This window comes from Mixophyes fleayi, chromosome 10, assembly GCF_038048845.1.
Source record: "Mixophyes fleayi isolate aMixFle1 chromosome 10, aMixFle1.hap1, whole genome shotgun sequence".
NCBI classification, from domain to species: Eukaryota; Metazoa; Chordata; class Amphibia; order Anura; family Limnodynastidae; genus Mixophyes; species Mixophyes fleayi.
In genome coordinates this window covers 40,754,097-40,778,557 of record NC_134411.1, presented here as the reverse complement: position 1 = coordinate 40,778,557, position 24,461 = coordinate 40,754,097, and the positions used below count along the sequence as shown (strand labels likewise).

Below are 24,461 nucleotides of genomic sequence, written 5' to 3'. Positions count from 1 at the left end.
GTATGGAGAACATAGGAGTAGAAGAAACTCTGCAGCGAGGAAACCGCAGACAGGTGAACACACTTGAGCAAGATATAGATGTAGTTGAGTATTACTGAACAGCAACTGAGAAATCACTGGAACATTGAACTGAACACGAGGAAGTGATGTCTGTTGATGAGTATTACTGAACAGCAACTGAGGAATCAATTGAACAGCAAGTTGAACATGAGGAGATAATGGTTGTGGATGAGAGGCACTGAACACCAACCAGGAAGTCACTGGAACAGGTAGTTGAAGCAGCAGGAACAAATAGAACACTTGAGTTGTTATAGAGGGATAATTGTCTGGTTATAATTGCCACTCAAAGCTTCTTCCATGCTTCAGAGTTTGTTGTTGAACTACAATAGAAGAAAAATGTTATTTATATAATAGTAATTATAAACCTGATTATATTTAGGATCAAAAGCAGCAGTATCTTCATTGCCTTTATTTCTTATTAGTTAGATTTTAACCATAAACCACATTATCAAATTGAGAGGGGGAAGAGGTGGATACAATGTACATGTACACGGGGATTGTTTCACTAGTGCACTGCTGTTTAACTGATTGGCCCCTTTCAGTGGCTCACCACCACAGCACTATCCTAACAATGTATAATGTCCAGCGTGTAGCAGGTAATTAGTGGCTGCTTTTGCCTCAAGAGGGTCATAATTAAACCTAACAGTTTGCCAATGCATTAAATAAATTCAATAGGGGCAACAGTTTGCTATGATGCCCCTTGTGATGCTTTGTGCATTTCTAAGTTTGTAGTAATTTTAGAGTTGTCTTTCAATGAAATTGATTACTTCATGTACCTATCCTTTAGAGTTGTGCTATTCATTTTAGCATTATTCAGAGTTCAGAGATATAGATTTTTCCGTCACACTTGGTGCCACATTTAGGAACAAATCTAAAGGGTGCAAATGTACATACCATGCTGTAATGCAAGAGCAGCAAATGCAATTTTATTTTGTATGCGTGGAAAATACTTCCTGGTTCTGCATTCAGCACACAAACACTGTGCAGCTTTCTTTTTACAAAGCAATTTAGAATTTAGCTAGGATGAGCTCCCACCCCTACTCTAAGTCTGTCCGCACATTTTAAATTTGTCCCCTTCGCAGTGCAACATGGGTTTGACAACATTGCACCTTTAAGCTAGATTTACTCCTAACTGGATCATCCCCATAATTAAGTTTTACCGCAGTATGGGAGGTTTCACTTGTATGCAATTAATTGTGCCACCAGTGACCAGTATTTGGAGGAAGAGGTTATGAGATATTTAGCCACAGTATTGCACCTTGTAATCCATACTTACCAACTTTCTGTTGGTGAAATCCGGGAGCCTGCAGAGGAGGTGGGCGTAACGGGGGGGGCTCCAAAATGGCGTCATTTTGGACCCGTCCCCATGACATGATGATGCAAAACGCGTCATTTGACAGCGGGGGCGGGGCCAAACGCTGCGATTCACCGGGAATCGCGGCGTTTGGGACTTAATTCTGCCCACTTCACTAGGAAGTGGGCAGAATTATCCAGATGCGGGGGATTGCCACACTCGCCCGGGAGACTCCCGCAAAATGCGGGAGTCTCCTGGATATTTCGGGAGAGTTGGCAAGTATGTTGTAATAACAGTGCACTATAGAAAGTTCTGTGAAGCATAAATAAAGACATAGCACAGGAGTGTGGAAGAACTAAAGATAACTGGAAGGTGTTACACCAATGTATGCTTTGCTTTATATAAACAGTACTCATCACCATATATTAAAGCACAAGAAATAACAATGAAATAACATGAAATAATAATGTGAACAAAATAAGGAACCAGGAGAGATGAGCATCCCTTCACCTAAAAAGAAATGACTTCCAAACATCAGGTTCCAGTAGTGCTGTCACAGCTGATTAATATAAACAAGATAAAAACCCAGCTGTGAGAAATATAAGGTAAACAAGCTCAAGTTATACCCCTACAACTCACTGTAAATGTCATAAGTGGGCACAGGAAGCAGATCTGGGGGTATGACGAGAAGGTCCTCGGACCACTGTCTATTAAAAATGTTAAACAACTCACCCTGTGGCATGGAGCCAGTGGAGGCTGCACTCTCAGGATCACCCATGCACCGGGAACAGGTGGCCGGGTTGAACCCCGGCCCTAGTGGGTAGAAATTATATTCCAAGTTCTTGTTGGCACCACTATGATGTACTGAGCGGTTTCTAAGCCATACAGAATGGGTTGGGTCTAACGCCATGATCTGTAATAAAACAAAAATCAATATCTCACCCACATGACTGCAGTATACACATTCATTGTGTTGCTTCATTACAGGAACTTACCTCATTGCAATGACGTCTGCTGACGACTGCTCTGTACTTCATTTGAGCAAATAGTTTTGTTCTTAGATTCACAAAGAGACGGAAGTGTTGTATCCATGTCTTTCCCAGTGCCCATGGGAATATTTCATAATGGTAATTGTCCTCTTCTTCTTCCATGTCATTTGCAAGGTACCTATGGAAAACACAAGAGTAGTTCAATGCTGGCATTTCTTGGCAGTTTTTTGCACTCACATTGGTTATGAACTATACCAGGGTGTCTCCTTACATACACAACCAGGTCAGTTCAGTATTTCCTTAACCACTTCATGTCCTGAGCTCTTAGCCCTTCATGACTAAGTCAGTTTCCAAGTTTTGGGAAGAATCAGTTTCTTAGTGATAACCTATTTTATCAAGGCAAATGTTATATTTTCCCTGAGATAAGGCTTTCTATGGTATATTGGATTTTTTTAAAAAAAATAATTTAAGTCCGGTATACATGTCAAAGTTAGCAAAAAAAAAATCAGCTTCTTGTACCATTCAGTTACACCAAGCCCATTCTATTACAAAATATAATCAGGGAGACATCCCAAGTAGAGTGATACAAAATGTGTACTTTAACACTGAAGTAGTGATAGGGCTATGAGGGTTTTTTTCAGTGTTGAAAAAAACTTTTTTCAGTGTTCAGCATAAACTAAGAGGTATGTTAATAGCTCTGGCAGTGCTCACTGAAGAACAAATAGATTTCTGCAGTGGTGAAGAGCTCTGGTGCATCCACCTCGGTGAGTCAATGACTGACCAATAGCGAGTGTTTAATCATGCAGATATATATACTTATTTGACTGGGTTAGTATTTATCCCATGTATATGAAGATTTCCCTCTAAACATGACCAATTAGAAGTATTTGCGGATAGTGCTCTAGTCTAGAAACATTGAAATGAACCAGCCTCTTTAAGCTATATGGCAGTTTAAGTTACTGTTTGTTAGTTTCAGCATCAAAACACATATCATGTTCGGAAAGAATTCGTAATTTTGGTTGAGTAAAGCAGAACTCATGAATAGTAAATTGGGTATGGCAGAATGACTCCATGTGTATTATAAATAGACCAGGCTAATGTGTATAAGAATGACAGCTTTACCTGACTATAACGTAAAACAGTGTGCCAGTAGGACTTACACATGTTAACACAAAGATATCCCCCCTTAACTATATGCAAGCAGAAACTGCAATATTAGGGGCTTATTTAAATTTTAGAGTTATTAATTCATGTAACAAACAGTAATGGACATATGAGGAATCCTATCTCAGACAGCTATACTATCACAATGAAGGGGGTGGTCCACGGCCTTCGACACCGTGGACCACCCCCTCCTGCTGCAAACTCTACTCTCTCTTGGCCTCTCTGGCTCTGTCCATGCCTGGTTCACCTCATACCTTGCTAACCGCTCCTTCTCTGTATCTACGTCTGGTTCTTCCTCCACCCCCTCCCCTCTCCCTGTTGGAGTCCCTCAGGGCTCTGTTCTTGGCCCTTTACTCTTTTCGCTCTATACCTCCTCCCTTGGAGCTCTCATCTCTTCGTTCGGTCTTCAGTACCACCTATATGCTGATGATATTCAACTCTACATCTCTTCTCCTGATCTTTCCCCCTCCACTCTCTCTTGTAACTGACTGCCTCTCAGCCATCCCATCCTGGATGTCTTCGCGCTTTCTTAAAATTAACATCTCCAAAACTGAACTCATTGTCTTTCCCCCACCCAGACTCCCTTCCCATCATGACCTCTCTATAATCGTTAACAACTCCACTATCTCCTCTGTCACCCAACTCCGCTGTCTAGGAGTCACTCTTGACTCCTCTCTCTCTTTTGCCCCCCACATTCAATCCCTTACCCAAGCCTGTCGCTTCCAACTCCGTAACATTGCCCGCATCCGTCCCTTCCTCTCTCAAGATGCCACCAAAACTGTCATCCATGCTCTCATCATTTCCCGCCTCGACTACTGCAACCTCCTCCTTACTGGCCTCCCCTGCTCCCACCTCGCCCCCCTCCGCTCTATACTTAATGCGGCTGCAAGACTCATCTTCCTCTCACGCCGCTCCTCCTCTGCCTCCCCTCTCTGTCTTGTCTTACACTGGCTCCCCTTCCCCTACAGAATCCTTTTCAAACTCCTCACCACCACTTACAAGGCTCTCTCCCAGTCTACTGCCCCTTATATCTCTAACCTCCTCTCCATTCACACTCCCGCCCGCTGCCTGCGCTCGGCCAACGATCGCCGCCTCTCCTCCACTCTGATCACCTCTTCCCACTCTAGAATACAAGACTTCTCCCGTGCTGCCCTCCTTCACTGGAACGACCTCCCTCGCTCCATCCGTCTCTCACCCAATCTGTGCTCCTTCAAGCGGGCACTTAAAACTCACTTGTTCCTTAAGGCCTACCAACCATCCAATTAACCTCCCACCTCTTCTGTTTCTCCCCTGGCTCCTTTTCTCTCCCCTTTGCTTCACTCCTCTTGTGCCTGATTTTGTATACCCTCCCTTAGGATGTAAGCTCGTATGAGCAGGGCCCCTCTCCCCTCCTGTCTCCACACCTGTTCTTCTGCTCCGTCTTTACAGTATTTGCCTGTCTGGAGTTTCTGAAGTTCTGGTACTTTGTGTTTATTGTTCTGTATTGTTTTACCCTGTATAGTATACTGTTTGTGCCGTGTACGGCGCTGCGGAAACCTTGTGGCGCATAACAAATAAACGATAATAATAATAATAATAATAATAAATACTTTGGTGGCACATAGGAAGCACAGATGGACAATACTGCACCATAGCCTGTTGCAAATCTAAAGTAATAAATGCCCAGAGTATTCTTGTTCTGGTCAGTTTTAAATGTACTGGTTGAATAATATTATTTTACTATGAATACAAAAGTAAAAAAGCAATACTTACAGGGCAATAAAAAAATTCATTGGTGTATATTCGCTGATATATAAGCCTGCCCTCTTAAAGTATGCAAATACCATAGCGATGAGGTACTGTAGAAGACAAAAAGCAAAACAAATGGTTGTGAATCCTTGCTCCAATAGCACGAGATATACAGTTATACAACTATACAGCTCAATTAAAGTTTATTGGCAGTAAATATACAGACCATCAAAGGATACAAAAATAATTACAAACATTGGATGAAACACAAGTGCAGGATATTATAGACAGTATTGTGGTATGTACACAGTGGCTTCCATTCCCCTCAATGTGAGTGTAGCTGTGCTGACCATGTGGTAAACAGCATCTTGGACAGATATAACCATTGATATACATTGATCAGTATAGTAAACGCAGTATCAGTAAAGAACAGTATGAATACCAGAACACTGCTAGAGCTACAAAACTTGCAGTTTACTGAATATCTAGTGGTGGGAGGTCAGAATTGCATTATCCATACCCACCTTGTCCGAGATCTTCATGCAGGCATCCGCACATAGGAAGTCCTGGATCACTTTATTTTCTGCAAATGAAGTTGTAAAAATTTTATATCAGTGACCACTTAAGACATCAAGGGAAGAAAAACATTCACCTACAACATTACATCTTGTTTTTTTGTTTTTTATATGAACACTTTTTACAGCTGTGAAAGGACTGGAATATTAGAGGACAATGACCCTATCCACAAAATTTTATAAAAATAAACACTTGAACGCAGGCAGGGATAACGGACATAAGAATTCACTTCCCTGCACTCTATGTATGTGTAACGTTCCTCAATGCTTCTAACAGGGAGAGGGGACATCCCCAGCAAAGGGCCGCTGAAGCAGAAGGGACGTTCTCCTGCTCAGGCTGTTAGATCTTTGATGCCTGAACCGATCCATTTAAAAACAGCGTCTGTCAATGCCTAAGGTGATATTGTGTAATAAACTGATAGTTGTACACATTTTTACTTCACTCTTTATAAATTAAATTATTTGTTTTTGCAAATTAATGCACAAATATATCCACTATCGATGCTTACATTTCTCTGCCAGATTTTCCATGTTTCATAGCATTAGTTTGGATGCATTTTGCAAAAACAACCTTATTTTTTGACAAGTGTCTGCTGTGATTGATTTACAGTAAGAGAATGTTGTTTACAACAATAAAGGATAAGTCGTCTGAAACCCTTCAAGACAGAAACCATTTTTGGGGTTTTGTACTCAGAAAGCTTAGCTGGGAATAACCTTTTAGTCTATCCAGTAGATACCAAAGGTATTTGCTTTACTCACAGCCTTACAGTGGCAGAAACAGACTGCACAAGCAATGCTCTCATGTGAATACTATTTGGAAAAATCACAGAGCTAGAAAACGGGCAAAACATTTACTGGCCCCATATCACTGGACCCTCCGACTGTCACTGACATCTGGAGTTGTACAGGAATAAGAAGCCAAAATCTCTACAATGGTACTTAGAAAAATAATTGTAACAATTTGGTCTTAATAATTGTTTGTGGTCTTAATAAATGTTAATAAATGTTAAGTCCTACCCAGCAGTTTGTAAAATGCAGTGTTCTCCTCTTGTCCTGGGCTAGGAGAGTGGTCCGCGCTGTAATGTTGGCTTTGGTCTTCCTGTAGTTTTATTTGCTTGGCAGGTTTCAGCTTCTCTTCTGTTGTCCTGTTGTTATAAATTTGTTTCTTTTATATATGGAAATAATGAATACTTATTTTCAAATGAAAGATAAATGAAGTGATGTATTATCCATAAATGTATATAATTAATTTTTGATGTGAAAATGGACACATACTACTTTTGGGAACTACTGCTGTAAAATGAGGATGCAGCTGCTTTGCATGATGCAGGTCTTGTTGAATTTGCACATTGTGAAAAGAGTATTAAAATTTCTTCAAAATCCTGTTACTAACCCTTTAGATCCTCCTCCTTCTTTAATTTTGACTTTTCAATTTTTCTTCCAAAATACTTCTTGTTCTAGCCTTTTTTATGTTTTAAATGAATTATGAGAGTGAGAGGGCACCAGACTGTCTGTATTTCATGTGTCATTTTTGTGTGTTTGAATATTTATTTTATTTTACATGGGTATTGGGCACATATAATGCGCATACTAGCGTCAAATGCACCAGGATGCTTATAAAGTCATCCCAGTGACAGTATAACAGCAACTCCCCATTACTGGCACCTCCTGAGCGCCCATAAATATCCTATAGTTTTGCAGGTAGAAAAAAACTCTGCAGCCACCCACAAGTCAGGTCATCCCCCATAAATGTGTATCTTTCTTCTTTCCACTCTTATTTAAATATTTTATCCCACTAAATAAAAACTCATTTATGCATGTGGATGTCTAAAAATATAAAACTACCTATAACAAACTTAACTACACATCTATACACTCAGTAATGCACCGTAAAAAAATTCCCCAAGCAAGTGATATTGTGTATTGTATAATATTTGACACAAATATACCCACAGCTCCCCCATCACAATGCATTTAGCCCCTTACAGGCGTGACCCCTTTCACTATTCCTCCCATAACCTACTACATGTAGTGACTGGCTCATTGCACTTACCTCTTGTCCATTTTCACGACTCAGTTACACCCAGCAAAGGACGAAGTTAAAGGAAAATTAAAAAAGAAGGTGTAGGTTAAAACAGAAGGGAAATTATGGAAAAATCAGCTAGAAACAATGTACTATACAACACTAAAGACTAAACTACTTAGCTTAACTTAATATAGCTTAACTTAATTTAGCTTAACTTAATTTAGCTTAACTTAACTTAACTTAGCTTAACTTAACTTAGCTTAACCTAACTTAACTTAACTTAACTTAACTTAGCTTAACTTAACTTAGCTTAACTAAATATATCTTATAATTAAATATTATACTACAGATAACTTATCAGATCTCAATATAATATGCTATATAATAAAATATAAATATATATATATATGTAAGTATCAATAAAGTATTAAAAATTCTGTTTTCAGCTCGAGAGTAATTGGCTCAGTATCGCAGGGCTCAAGAGTCACAGCGATATGAGGACCATCAGGCACCAGGGCTCACGGCCAGTTTGAATGTATACAACTGACATCACCATGACAACCTGCTCTGCAGTGATGAGGACCGAGGTTTTAAAGCTGTTGTCATGGCTTCAACTAGACTTAAAGGGCCACTAGAGCTAAAATGCTGCATTACATAAAGGAACTAATTTATCAAATATAATTTAGGAAGCTGTCACAAGTTTGACATGAGGAAGTGAATACAGTCAAGACTTAGTCATATGCACATCAGTCTTTCTGTTTTTAGGACTATTAAAAGTTACGGCAGTTAATCTATTGTTATCTAGCCAACTATAATCAATAGTTAATCTACTTTAGGTCCCTACTAATTGGCACTTGACCTACAGCGTTCATGGATGGCATTAGCAGTGGAGGAACTAATGCCAATACAAAAGGAATGGCTGCTACGGGCAGGGCCAGTGTAAGGGCAACAAGGACCTGAAGGACCTATAGAGAGAAGCCCAGTTGACTCCCACCGGAGAGGGTGTGGCCATGGAGTACATACCTAGTGCCACCCTCCATCCACCTACATCTCTCTCCCATCTTCCCTAACATGAAGCACATCAATAACTTGTTCACACAGCATTTAAGGAAAATAAAGATTTTGAAATATCTCCCAACTGCCCCTCATGTGAGGACAATACATTATTTACAGATAAATAGTAAAAAAAGCAAAAAATAATATGGAGGTCACTTTTCACCTTAACAGCTTGGGCAATGCCTTCCAAACTTACAGTAATGCACTTACAAAATTAGTGTTACCAGATACCAATGAAACTTTCACACAAAATCCTTTTTGAGTCAAACTATATTATAAAAATAAGTACAAAACAAGGTATTTCAAATATCATAAATAAAAAAGTTTATGATCTCCTACCTAGAAAGGGGTAATCCAGAAAAATTTGAAAATCAAAAATGGCAATTAAATAATAGTAGCTATTTAATTTCACGAGGAAGGGAAGATAATGGGTAATTATTTAAATGTAGTTTAAAAGATCTTAAGCTTAGTGCTCCAAAATTAAAATACAATCTCTTGTGCATAACAGTATAAGTCATACTTACCAACTTTGAATAGTTGGTTTCCGGGAGCCTGTTATGGGTGGTGGGCGTGATGGGGGCGGGGCTCCAAAATTAGTGGCATTTTGGACCCACCACCCGTTAGGTCATGACGCAAAACGCGGCATTTGACAGAGGGGGGCGGGGCCAAATGCTGCGATTCCCTGGGAATCGCAGCATTTGCGAACTAATTCTGCCCACTTCACTAGGAAGTGGGCAGAATTTGGGAGATTGCCCCACTTACCCAGGAGTCCGAGAGACTCTCGCAAAATGCGGGAGTCTCCCGGACATTCAGGGAGAGTTGGCAAGTGTGGTATAAGTCCTGAGCATTGTCAATGATAGATCCTGTACCTGTACATCTTGATGCTCAAACTCTTCCATTGGCTCACTCTCTTCTTCTACTAGATTTATACAGCATACACCCTTATCCTCACTAATCCCATCATTACTGCAACAGCTGTGTACTTCTTGTGATGGAAAAACTCTCAAAACAGTCAAAAGCTCAATCACTACAACCAAAATTGTTACATTTGGTAGCTTCCAATAATTCTTCCTCACTATATATGACCACATATTATATAAGAGCCACTGATTTTTATCATTAGACTGACACTTGACAGAATAAACATGTGTTAAGAAATCTATATTTATGCCACCTCCTCCAAAAAATAAATACATATATTTGGTGTGTCTGGGACACAGGAAGACTCTGTATCTTGGATAAAGTCACAAAGAAACACTGTCATGTGAACCATGTTTTTGGGCAACTCTTTGTCCCCATTTTGTTATCAGAACTTTAAGCAATTGTACTACTCATTAATTAGGGATTGAAAATAGAGATGTGTGATGGCAATATGTAGAGTAATGCCTCCTAATTTGTTTAATTTTTTTTTTTGGTGATATGACCCACCTATGGATATATATGCCACATTTTTCACTCAATGCTAAAATTATGTAATAAAGAAAACAAAAAATAAGAGTTTAAAAAAGTTGGTAATTTTGTTGTAAGAAAATGAAGAAAAGGAAGGGATCCCTACACTAATACACACGGGCCATTCACACATGCATCTTATATTCTCACATATCTCTTGTTGGACGCATTTTCACATAGTCACACACAGCCTCTGTGGGCGTAGTCCCCATCTCACTCAGCAACAGACAGCCTCCAACGACCAGACTGCCCCCAACCAGGGAAGCCACCAGCGGTCCACTTCACCCCCCCACACCGCTCATTACCATGAAACACTGCCTCCTCCTAACGAAATTAACCCTTGTGTTGTCAGCCTTCTTTTGGTGGGAGAAAAAGCATGGTGTCTCCCCTGATTTTATGATAACCAGCACTAGACAATTCAGCCAGGACTGGTGGAATAAAGCAAGGGAAGCCGCAGCATGGGGTTCCCCTGTCATAATGACAAACCAGACCCAGGCTGCTCAGCACTAGTCTCTTAGGGAGTTGGCCTCCGCAAAAAAAAATTCCCTTAGGGATACTCAGCTCCATGCTGCAAACACTAGGGCTCTTCCCACACCAATGGGCGGTGGGTGTGGAGTAAAAAAAAAAAGTAAAAAATTATTTAAACACTATTCTAGTTTGTGGAACTACAGGTCCAAGCCAGCCCAGGCTACCAATAACAGTCTGGATATGCAGGTCTTCTTAGAACTACAAGCACAAGCATGCACACTGCAGCCAGCGTGTCAGGGCATGATGGCATTTGTGGTTTCAGTGCCATCATGCCCTGACACCCAGGGCCCGTTGATCCGAGGAGTACCACAAGCAAAAACTTAAATAAAGCACGCATCTCTTTTATACCACATAATTTTATTAAAAATAATAAAATCCCATATATACTTAACAACAGCTGTTAATCCTTAAGGTTTGAGTCCATCATAAAAACCAAAACATTCCAAGGTCCTGTCACACTGGGACATGAAGAGCCCCCCTGGAGGAATGCAGTGGTAGGGGCTCATGAAAATATGTGCTATATATATATATATATATATATATATATATATATATATATATATATATATATATACAAACACATACACACACACACACACACACACACACACACTCATGCACTTACCTAGATGAAAGTCAATGTCCTCTTCTTTCTTTTCTCTCTCTCTTTCTCCTCTGTCTTCTCTCTTCTATCATCCCTTTTCTCCATTGCTATAAAAGTGGTGCAGGAAGGCCAGCCTAGAATCAGATTGGGGAGAGTAGTGGCAGGTGATATACAGCAGCAGAAGATGTCAGTCAGAAGTGAGGCTAAATGTATTGATGGGGCCAGTGGCAGCACTGGGTGACTGACAGTGGTGAACAGTGCAGCAGCAGGTAGGTGAAAGGTGTAGATGGGATGCCCAGATGCAGGGAAGGAAAGTTGGTAAATGGGGAGCCCGGACGCAGGGAAGGAAAGTGTAAGAGATGGGGATCCCGGACGCAGGGAAGGAAAGTGTGGTAGATGGGGTCCCCAGATGCAGGGAAGGAAAGTGTAGGAGATGGGGTGCCTGGATGCAGGGAAGGAAAGTGTGAGAAAGCTCTATTGCTGACTTCATCCACCTTTGAATTCTTCCTTTCTTACTACTATTCTGCCCTCTACAGCCAAATAAATCTATTTCACGTCCTTCATCTTCTCCATGTCCACTAAACCCAGATGCCTCTTTGCTACCATTAATTCTCTACTGTGTTTTCCCCCACCTCCTCCTCCATCATCCATCACCGCTCTTGACTTTGCTACCTTCATCAATGACAAAATTGACTTCATCCACAATTATATCTGTTCTCCTCAGGCTTGACCCCCCCCTCCACTTGTCCTCTCTTTCACTAACTCTGCCACCCATGGCTCTTACCCTCCTGTAACTGAGCCTGAGATCCTCTTTTTTCTCTCCTCCTTTTCCTCTACAACCTGTCCTCTCGATCCTGTCCCCTCCAAGTTCCTCCACTCCCTCTCTTACAATGCCTGTTGTCACCTTGCTCACCTCTTTATCCTCTCCCCCTTCACTGGTATCTTCCCCTCGGCATTCAATAATAATAATATTACATGCCATGACACAACACATGGCAAGTTGCCCACTCCTGAAAAAGAGGTAAATATTACATATGTTTGTTGTTAAATGTTTGGTATGGCATGAATTCATTTTAACTAAATACTTATTTGTAAGTGGTCATTATAATTTTATTATTAATATCATTTATTTATGAGGCGCCACAAACGGTCCATATCACCATATATAGAAGCGAGGGAGAAGAGTACAGGGTAGCAGTACACAGCATACAAGCATTACAAGGTGCAATAAGTACAAGAGGTACAACAATTACAAACACAGCAGATAGCAGGTGCAAAGGCAAAGAGGTAAGAGTGACTACCAGAGCAAAGAAAGAGTGGGAATGGAGTGAAGAAAGGAGTCCAAAAGTGTGGCTACCACTAGCAGGATTTGGAGAAGCAGAGGCAATGGAGAAGAGAAGAGACAGCAGCAGCAGACAAGTGACAAAAATGAGAAAAGAGGGGGGGGGCAGGGGCATAGGTAATCAGGAGAAGAGGGCATAAGGATGGAGGGCCCATCTCAACGCAGCTTACAATCTAAGGGGGTGGGGGAGACTGCCCAGAGACACAGAGAGGGAAGATAGTGTGAGGGGACAAGAACTCTAGGGAAAGAGATGAGTACAAATAGGAACGAGGGAGGAAGAGTGAGGGGGAGGTAGAGTAAGGGAAGTAAAGAGGGTTAGAGGAGGGCAGTGTTCGATGGAAGAAGGATAAGCTAATCTAAATAGATGGGTTCTGAGGTAGCTTTTGAAGTGAGGCAGGTTGGGGAAGAGCCTGATAGAAAAGGCTAGATCGTTCGAGAGAAGGGGGGCAGCACAGGAGAAATCTTGAATGCGGGAGTGAGAGGTGTTGACCAGATGGGATGTGAGGCAGCGGTCGTTATAAGTCCGTAAAGGGTGAGAGGGAGTATGAGTGGAGATGAGGTTGGAGAGATAAGGAGCAGCGGCATTAGAGAGGGCTTTGTAGGTGAGAGTGAAGAGTTTGAAGAGGACTTTGAAGCGGAGGGGGAGCCAGTGTAGAGATTGACAGAGAGGGGAGGCAGATGAGAATCGGTGGGAAAGAAAGATAACTTGGGCTGCAGTGTACATTAAGGACTAAAGTAGAGTGGGAAGGGAGCGGGTGAAGCCAGTGAGAAGAAAGTTGCAATAATCCAGGCAGGAGATACTGAGAGTGGATGAGAGACTTAGTGGCATCAGTAGAGAGGAAGGGTCTGATAAGGGATATATTGCGAAGGTGGAACCGGCAGGATTGGGCAAGGGATTCTACGTGAGAGGGGAAGTCAAGGGTAACCCCTAGATAACGAAAATTGGAGTGAAGAGAAGATGATGGTAGGACCAATGGGGAGGGGAGGAGTCTCTAGAGGGGGGAAGATAATGAGTTCGGATTTATCCATATTGAGTTTGAGGAAATGTTGGGACATCCAGGAAGAAATGACAGGGAAGCAGCAGGATAACTTGTTGAGGATGGAAGGGAAAAGGACTGGTGAAGAGAGGTAGATCTGGGTGTCATCAGCATAGAGGTGGTACTGGAGGTTGAAGGAGCTGATAAGATCACCCAGTGAAAAGGTGTACAAAGAAAAATGCAGAGGGCCAAGGACGCTGAGCACTGGGGAAGGGGAGCCAGAGAAAGAGACAGAGAAGGAGCATTTAGACAGATAAGAAGTGAATCAAGAGAGGACAGTGTCAGAAAGGCCAAAGGAGCAAAGGGTGTCAAATAGGAGAAGGTGATCAACTGTGTCGAAGGCTGCAGAAAGGTCCAGGTGGATGAGAAGGGAGTAGTGACCTTTGGATTTGGCAGATAAACGTTCATTAGCAACTTTAACTAGGGCGGTTTCAGTGGAGGGGTCAAGGAGGGAATTGTTGTGAGGTGGTTAAGGAGACGGCTGTAGACTAGACGTTCAAGTAGTTTATAGAGGAAAGAGAGGAGAGAGTGCAGTAGTTGGATAGGGTGGAGAGATCAAGGGATCAAAATTTGTTTTTTTTAGAATAGGCCAGACTATAGCATCTTTGAAGGAGGAGGGTAAAATTCCAGATGACCAGGATATATTAAAGAGATGGACTAGGTGGGAACAGATAGTGGGCGAGAGGTATCTGAGGAGGTGGGAGGGAATAGAATCAAGAGTACAGTTGGAAAGGGTAAAGGATCGAAGTAAAGAATAGACTTCCTCACTCGAGGTTGGGAGGAAGGAGAACATGGGATGAAGGTTGGAGGGCAACGAAGGGGATGAGAATTGAGGGAGGAAGAGATTTCGGTTCTAATGGCATTGATTTTGGAGGAGAAGAATGTATAGACACCATCAGAGGCAGAAAGATGAGATGATGGTCAGGGAGGGGGAATGGAGATGTGTCAAAGACAGAGAGTGCAAAGAAAGGTGGGTAAAGACATGGTCAAAACATGGCCAAGATGGTGGATAATGGAGGAGGTCCATTGTGAGTGGCCAAAAGAAGAGGAAAGAACAAGCCATTTAATGGACCCTGGGTCAGTGAAATTATCCATGGGGATATTGAAGTCGCCCAGGATGATGGAGGGAGGTCAGACGAAAGATAGAGGGGAAGCCAAGCTGCAAAGTTAGCAAGGAATAGGGAAGTGGGGCCGAGAGGGAAGAGGTATATGACTGTGACATGGAGATGAAAACCATTGAAGAGGCGGATGGAGTGGACCTCAAAGGAGGAGAATGTAAGGGAAAGCTCAGGAGGGATGACACTGAAGCTATACATAGGGGAAAGAAGGAAGCCCACACCAACCACAGGATGCTTGCCAGCCTGACGGTGTGGGAGAAGGAAAGGCCCCCATAGGAAAGAGCAGCAGGGGAAGCTGTGTCAGAAGAGGAGAACTACATTTCGGTGAGGGCAAGGAGGTTAAGAGCCTTGGCGATGAAGAAATCGTGAATAGAGGGCAGTTTATTGCAGATGGATCTTGGGATCTGTGAGACTGTGGAATGGAAAATGGGCTAGAGGCAACCGGAGAGAATCAAGGGGTCTGGTGGAGAGGGGTGTGGTGAATATCCGGAGAGGAGTGCAGGAGCAGGGGGTCAAATGGAGAGTCATTCGGGGCTAAATTGGAGGACAGTGGAGAAAGGCATCCAGAGTTCAAGCTCCGAAGAACATAGCTGCCGAACTGAAGTTGAAGAAAGAGGATATGGCAGGAAACAGCGGGAGACTAGGCCCAAAGCCATGGGCCCCAGTACAGTAGTGGAGGATTGTCATGCAGAGGAGGCATCAGAGTAAGCATCAGCCGTTGCTGCAGCAGCAGCGCATGTGGCCGGAAGGCAGTAAGAGAGCAAAGCCAGGTAAACTCTGGGGAAAATCAGAGGAAGCAGCCAGGAGAGCAGGGGGCTAGGCTGGAGCAGTGGGCTGAAGTAGATGCCAACCGGGATAGAGAACAAGAAGTGACAAAAGCTGCGTTCTGCAGACACGCTTACAGATTCAGCGTAGATGGAGATGCAGCAGGGTCCATCGGTTCAGCGTGATTGGGGACCTCATGGCCCCAATGGAAGGCAGGACAAGGCTGAAGACAGTACCTAGTTGCCTGAATGGATCCGCAGCAGCAGCAGAGGAATTACGAAGCAGTGATGAGGACTTCAGAGGAGGTAAGAATGACTTCAATGGCACCCCCTGATGATTTTGTAGCCCAGGGTGATCGTGGATACCGGGCCTCAGCAGGGAGCTCACAGAGCACGTCTGCTCAGTCCAAGAGTGGAAGTAGGTTAAGGGCTATAGAAAAACAGCAACAGTATAAATATATTCTGAGTGAAATAGGGACTAGCATTCAGAATATTTTGAAATATAACAACATAATTGCAATTACTGAGGATTAGAGATGAGCGCACTCGGATTTCTGAAATCCGAGCCCACCCGAACGTTGCGGATCCGAGCCTGATCCGAGACAGATCTGGGTATTCCCACCAATTGCAAAACTGAAACCGAGGCTCTGAGTCATATTCCCGCTGTCAGATCTCGCGATACTCGGATCCTATAAATTCCCCGCTAGTCGCCGCCATCTTCACTCGGGCATTGATCAGGGTAGAGGGAGGGTGTGTTAGGTGGTCCTCTGTCCTGCTATATCTCGTGCTGTTTAGTTCTGTGCTGTGCTCTGTGTTCTGCTCAGTCCAGTGGTGCTGTGTCCTGTGCTCTGTCCTTCTGAGTTCAGTGGTGCTGCTGGGTCCTGTGCTGGGTCCTGTTCAGTCCAGTGGTGCTGTGTCCTGTGCTCTGTCCTTCTGAGTTCAGTGGTGCTGCTGGGTCCTGTGCTGTGTCCTGTTCATTCCAGTGGTGCTGTGTCCTGTGCTCTGTCCTTCTGAGTTCAGTGGTGCTGCTGGGTCCTGTGCTGTGTCCTGTTCATTCCAGTGGTGCTGTGTCCTGTGCTCTGTCCTTCTAAGGGCATTGTTATTTCCCCATTATTCCCAAATTATAAAAAATTTCAAAAAAAGTTATAAAAAAAATTACAAAAAAAGTAATTATAAAAAAAAATAAAAAAAATATCCCTAAACAATCCTGCAGTATAAGTCAATTGGTACTGCTATATTACAAAGTTCACTGATTCAGCAGTATAAGTCTAGTGGTACTGCTATATTACAAAGTTCACTCATTCTGCAGTATAAGTCCATTGGTACTGCAAAATTACAAAGTTCACTCATTCTGCAGTATAAGTCCAGTGGTACTGCAATATTACAAAGTTCACTGATTTTGCAGTATAAGTCCATTGGTACTGCAATATTACAAAGTTCACTCATTCTGCAGTATAAGTCCAGTGGTACTGCAATATTACAAAGTTCACTCATTCTGCAGTATAAGTCCATTGGTACTGCAATATTACAAAGTTCACTGATTTTGCAGTATAAGTCCATTGGTACTGCAATATTACAAAGTTCACACATTCTGCAGTATAAGTCCATTGGTACTGCTATATTACAAAGTTCACTCATTCTGCAGTATAAGTCCATTGGTACTGCAATATTACAAAGTTCACTGATTTTGCAGTATAAGTCCATTGTTACTGCCATATTACAAATGTCACTGATTCTGCAGTATAAGTCCAGTGGTACTGCTGTATAACTCCAGTCCAGTGGTACTCTCCTGTGCCGCATATAATTTTTAAAGGCTTTGCCGAGTGTGTGTGGGTTAGGGGTACACACTCTTGTGCTACATATAATGCAGAACAAAAATTTGGAGGATAAAGTAGGGAAAGATCAAGACCCACTTCCTCCTAATGCTGAAGCTGCTGCCACTAGTCATGACATAGACGATGAAATGCCATCAACGTTGTCTGGCAAGCCCGATGCCCAATCTCCTAGTACAGGGCATGTAAAATCCAAAAAGCCCAAGTTCAGTAAAAGTAGCAAAAAGAGAAACTTAAAATCATCTGAGGAGAAATGTAAATATGCCATTTACGACATGCAGTGGCAAGGAACGGATTAGGCCCTGGCCCGTGTTCATGACTAGTGGTTCAGCTTCACCCAAGGAACTAAGCCCTACTCCCCCCCCCTACAAAAAATTTAAGAGAGTTATGCTGTCAGCAACAACACAGCAAACAACTCTGCCTTCTAAAGAGAAATTATCACAAATCCCCAAGGCGAGTCCAAGGGTGTTGGTGGTTGCGAAGCCTTACCTTCCCATCACTGTACGGGAAGAGGTGGCTCCTTCCACAATTTGCAGCACGCCCTCTGCATATGCTGGAAGGATCACCCACAGTCCAGTTACAGATTTGGCTAATGAAGGTGTGAATGTTGTACACCGGGAGGAGGATATTGATGTAGCTGGCATTGAGGAGGATGTTGATGATTATGATGCAGACAGATACCAAATTGCCTTTCTCAATTTCTATTTCTATTCTAGATTATATAACGGCTGAATAGTTTTCTATTTTACTCCTAGTGGAGAGGGGATCTGATGCAGACAGATACCAAACTGCCTTTGTCCATTTCTTTGTATATTTGAATTTCTAGTTCTACAGTCTATGCAGGGGGGGGGGGGGGGGGGGGGCATAGATAGCCAGCAAAGTAACGTGGTCCATTTAATTTCACTTTCTAGCTCCACAGTCTGTGCAGCCTGCTTTTTTTTTATCTTCACAGTATTTATATTTACAAGCCTTGAAATCTAAATTAGCTAGAGGTAGTGACGTGGTAGAACTCCAAAAGGCAGTTTGGAAGCCTCTGTACAAACTGGCTCTATTTTTTAACTGAGTCGTCCCCCCTCCAGTGTGTACTCGGAAAGAGTTTTTAGTGCAGCGGGGAACCTCGTCAGTGAGCGGCGAAGGACAACGTTGAAAAAATGATGTTTATAAAAATGAATAATCAATTCCTCAATGAAGTACAGCACTGCCCTCCAGATAGTACAGAGGGACCTGTGGTTGTGGAGTCCAGCAGGGATGAATTGATAATGTGAGAGGAGGAGGAAGTACACACTGTAGGGGGAGAGGCATCAGAGGTTGAGGATGAGGACGAAATCTTGCCTCAGTAGAGCCTGTTTATTTTGTACAGGGAGAGATGAATAGCTTTTTTGGTGTGGGGGCCCAAACAAACCAATCATTTCAGCCACAGTTGTTTGGTAGGCCCTGTCGCTGAAATGATTGGTTTGTTATAGTGTGCATGTCCTATTTCAACAACATAAGGGTGGGTGGGAGGGCACAAGGACAATTCCATCTTGCAACTATATTTTTGGCATTATGTGACCATTCAACAGTCGTTTGCCATGTTCAAAAAGTAAAAGAAAATGCCAACAAATTCAATAAATTAAATCAAAAGTTAAATGCCCTGTCATTATTTTAAACAAGAGGTTTTGACGTGCTAGAATTAGTGTAGTGTTAAGATGTTATAAACACTACACTTGGAACTTGGATGAGGTATTGTGGCCCCGGTATCAAATTGGGTACCGGGGCCACCCCACTACGCAGTTCAGATACTTGTTTGGTGGAATTCTGACCAGTTAAGGGTGTATTTATTATATTGTGGCCCCGGTATCAAATTGGGTACCGGGGCCACCCCAATACGCAGTCCAGATACTTGTTTGGTGGAATTCTGACCAGTTGAGGGTTTTATTATTATATTGTGGGGACTACTCTATACCACACTACCACTCTATACCACTCTATTTAATACTTTAATTCTATTTAATACTTTAATTATATTACTAATTCCCATAAAGAGGAACTGCCGCTTCTATTTAATACTTTAATTCTATTAGTATACTAATTAGTATACTATTTACCAAAAGTATAATATGACTTACAAACACTACACTTGAAAGATGGAGCCTTTAAATGAAAAAGTCAGTCTTCATTGCACGACTATGTGCAACAGGGACAGTTTTTTGGTTTACAAAGTCAACCAATAACACTTCGACCCTGTCTGTCTTTAACATACTTGATGGGATCTCAATGATGAATGCTCTGTACCATGGTTGGAGGAGGTATTGTGGCCCCGGTACCAAATTGGGTACCGGGGCCACGCCACTATGCAGTCCAGATAGAGGTGTATCAGATATTAAACAATGTTGACTGTTGCTGCAAAATGTTTAAATAATATTGTGGGGAACACTACACTACGCAGTCCATAAACTTTTTGGGTGGAATTCAGACCCGTGGAGGGTTTTTTAATAATATTGTGGCCCCGGTAAAAAATTGTGTACCGGGGCCACCACTACGCAGTCCAGAACCTTTTTTTTGGGAATTCAGACCCGTGGAGGCTTTTTTAATTATATTGTGGTGACCACTCCTCTGCACAGTCCAGATACATTTATTGGTGCGAATTATACAAGTTCAGGGTTTTTAATTTATATTGTGGTGACCCACTCCTCTATGCAGTCCAGGTACATTATTGGTGCGAATCATACAAGTTCAGGGTTTTTAATTTATATTGTGGTGACCCACTCCTCTACGCAGTCCAGGTACATTATTCGGTGCGATTCATACCAGTTGATGGTTTTCTTATTATATATATTGTGGTGACCCACTCCTCTATGCAGTCCAGGTACATTATTGGTGCGAATCATACAAGTTCAGGGTTTTTAATTTATATTGTGGTGACCCACTCCTCTACGCAGTCCAGGTACATTATTCGGTGCGATTCATACCAGTTGATGGTTTTCTTATTATATATATTGTGGTGACCCACTCCTCTACGCAGTCCAGGTACATTTATTGGTGCGAATCATACAAGTTCAGGGTTTTTAATTTATAATGTGGTGACCCACTCCTCTACGCAGTCCAGGTACATTTATTGGTGCGAATCATACAAGTTCAGGGTTTTTAATTTATATTGTGGTGACCCACTCCTCTACGCAGTCCAGGTACATTTTTTGGTGCGATTAAGACCAGTTGATGGTTTTCTTATTATATTGTGGGGACCACTCCACTACGCAGTCCAGAAAGATACCTCGTTGCAACGTTATGGACTAATAACTATATTGTGAGGTGTTCAGAATACATGGTAAATTAGTGGAAATGCTTGTTATTGAATGTTATTGAGGTTAATAATAGCGTAGGAATGAAAATAAGCCCAAAAACTTGATTTTTGAACTTTTTATGCTTTTCTCAGAAAAAAATCCGAATCCAAAACCTTAAATCTGAACCAAAACCTTTCGGCAGGTGTTTTGCGAAACAAATCCGAACCCAAAACATCACGGAAATCCGAATCCAAAACACAAAACACGAGACACCAAAAGTCGCCGGTGCACATCTCTACTTAGTACATGGGTGGGAGGTAGGCTATTAATTTAATGGTGACGTTTAGGTGGGGGCTATTTATTTAATGAGTACTATTTTATTTGTGGGGGGCTGGTGGGTCAATTTAATTTATTGATGGGGCTTTTTAATTTAATGGTGGGGTCTATTAATTTCAGGTGAGGTATTTATCTGTATTGCAGTCACAAGAATGCTCTGTATTAAATGGCGGTCATAGGAATGCTCTCTGTATTGTACGGTGGTTATAGGAATGCTCTCTGTATAGTATGGCGGTCATAAGAATGCTCTCTGTATAGTATGGCGGTCATAGGAATGCTCTCTGTATAGTATGGCGGTCATAAGAATGCTCTCTATATAGTATTATTCACTTGCAAACATGCAAGCAGCTAGAGTCTAGTGAATTGAGCTGCAGGCCATTACAAGAGTTTTGACCATTGGTTGGGTACCGCAGGAAACCTGTGCTCAATTGTTCAACTTCAGTTTGCTAGTTACTAATAAATAAATATATGTAAAAGGGTAGCTATTTTGACCCTGAAGCAGGTGCTACTTATTGTGCCATTTTCTTCAGAGCCTGCTATTCTGTTAGTACTGAGGGTGTAATGACGTGGTAAATATGTTAACAACACATCTCAGGCATTTCTGTCAATATTAAACCAATCAATACCCATGACTCAGCTCTTTCTGTCTATCTAATATTTTGTTACCCATGACATCTCCTGACCTTTTCGTCAATATCTAACTATGTGTTACCCATGTTACCTATGACATCTTTGCTGGTATTAAATTGCATCTCTATGCAACCTCCAAAAACTATATATATATATAAAATCTATATCAAATTATTTTACTACACGGATGACTGAGTTATAAATAGTACCTATAAATCCTTGCATAAAATTCACATAATATGATGTGATTCAACAGGTAAAAGGATCATACAATACTACCACTAAGTGAGTTTCCAGTTTGTCTCCAGTAATGTGCTATCCCTTTCTGTTACCAAGTTAACGTGGTATATTTTTATTCATTTCTTAGGTATATAAGTATCAGCAGGAGCGGATTGGGCACAGGACTTACTGGGAAGTTACTGGTAGGCCAGGGTTTGGGTGCAGGCGAGCAAGAATGATCAAAGCCACTAGTGGTCAGTGGACAGTAACAGGCAGCTATGTATGGGCTCCCACAGAGCTGTACAGCAGACAGGAAGTCTCACTTCACTTCCTGCGTAAACCGAGGAGCGACGCCGGCCAGCGTAACTAAATGTAAGTGAGGGGGCTGCCTATACAACACTATAGTGAGGGGGCTGCCTATACAACACTATAGTGACGGGGCTGCCTATACAACACTATAGGGAGGGTGGGCTGCTGATATAACACTATAGGGAGGGTGGGCTGCTTATATAACACTATAGTGAGGGGGCTGCCTATACATCACTATAGGGAGGGGGGATCCAGACAAGCAGCAACTGATCTAAAGACACTAGCAGTCACAGGTAGTGAAAGTGACAAGAACAGGAAGAAGAGAACAGGAATCTGGTTGTGCAGTTCTGAATTTGGGTGACTGTCCCACTTATTCGGGACTACAAGGACAGTTTAGAGGTATGTCATCATCATCAATTTATATAGCACCACTAATTCTGCAGCGCTGTACAGAGAACTCACCCACATCACTCCCTGCCCCATTGGAGCTTACAGTCTAAATTCCCTAACATACACACACACCGAGAGAGAGAGAGAGACACACACACACAGACACAGACAGACAGAGAGACACAGACTAGGGTCAATTTTGTAGCAGCCAATTAACCTACCAGTATGTTTTTGGAGTGTGAGAGGAAACCAGAGCACCCGGAAGAAACCCACGCAAACACGGGGAAAACATACAAACTTCTCACAGATGAGACCATGGTCGGAAATCAAACTCATGACCCCAGTGCGGTGCGGCAGAAGTGCTAACCACTTCGCCACCGTCCTGCCCATGCTTCACACTGTACTACTTGTGAAGGCAGAGCTGCGTACACCGAACAGAAGTGCTCACAGTTTTGCATGTGTATTTGTATAAAATATATCTAAAATGATAACCCCCCCTGTCTTGAGTGCCTCAGACCCACAGATCCTTATTCCAGCTCTGGCGATACTTTACTGGTTCTTACATTGATCCCATTGCTTGCCTTCTACCCGATCCCATCAGAGCCGGATTTACACCTCATGGGGCCCTAGGCAAGATATCGGTTTGGGCCCCCCCCGCCCTTCACACACACAGTGGCCCCTCACACACACATAATACACGCACGCAGTGGCCCCTCACACACACATAATACACAGAATAATACATGCACACAGTGGCCCCTCACACACACACACATAATACACGCACGCATTGGCCCCTCACACACACACACACATAATACATGCACACATAATACACGCACACATAATACACGCACACAGTGGCCCCTCACACACACATAATACACACAGACAGTGGCCACACACACACACACACACAGACAATACACACAGACAGTGGCCACACACACACGGGGCCTGATTAAGGGTTCTGGCAGCCCTAGGCTAATACGGCCGCAGCGCCCCCCCGAATATATATGTGTATAGGAACACTCCTGAATATGAATGTTCAGGTGTATTCTCCAGCATTCAAATTTAGACAGATTGTGCCATTGTCTCTTACCTGTTCTTGCTCTTCTCTCTTGCAATTTTGTTATCCTCTCGCTGGCTTCTGGTAAGTTGGCGTCCTGTTTTGAAAAAGCAAAAATGTATTATAATGCAAAATGTTAACAAACCCTGAATGATTAGGCCCTTTAGTTAAAACAAAACACCCCATTATGGCCAGCTAAAAGTACCCCATTGTACAGGCATATATAAGCAATATCTAAATATTTGTGGTCAATCAAATACAAACCTCTACCAGCCCCATCTCACTAATATTTAGTATTCTAGTGATTGCTGAGACCACAGAGAGCATCCAAGTGACCACCACACAATCATGAGATTATGCCCTCCAAAGCTGCTCTATTTTTTAAATAACCCCTGCAGCCATTTTCCTTAACCACCCCCCCCCTACAGCCATTTTCCTTACCTCCCACCCTGAATCCATCCCCCCTGCAGCTATTTTCCTTACCTCCACTCGGTAGCTATCCCCCCGTCACATCAAAACTCCCCCAGTCACATATATCAGCCCCCCTCCTCTGCCCTCCTTCACACATATCAACCTCTCTCCCTCCCTACAGATTTTCACGGCAGCCCCCCCTCCCACTCTATAGATATGCAGGGCAGTTTCCCCCCCCCTCCCTATAGATATGCAGGGCAGGTTCCCC

The 24,461-nt window shown here is 42.6% G+C and overlaps 1 protein-coding gene across 1 annotated transcript; it reads right to left on the bottom strand.

Annotated features, from left to right (window-relative positions):
- Window positions 1-317: 317 nt before the first annotated feature.
- Window positions 318-9,791, bottom strand: LOC142103365 (speedy protein 1-B-like). Its single transcript, XM_075187427.1, has 7 exons — window positions 9,762-9,791; window positions 6,828-6,975; window positions 5,760-5,818; window positions 5,260-5,345; window positions 2,350-2,521; window positions 2,087-2,267; window positions 318-380 (listed from the first exon to the last, which is right to left on the bottom strand). Exons 1-7 carry the CDS (start codon window positions 9,789-9,791, stop codon window positions 331-333), a joined length of 726 nt encoding a protein of 241 aa, XP_075043528.1. The 3' UTR covers window positions 318-330.
- Between the last annotated feature and the right edge of the window lie 14,670 nt (window positions 9,792-24,461).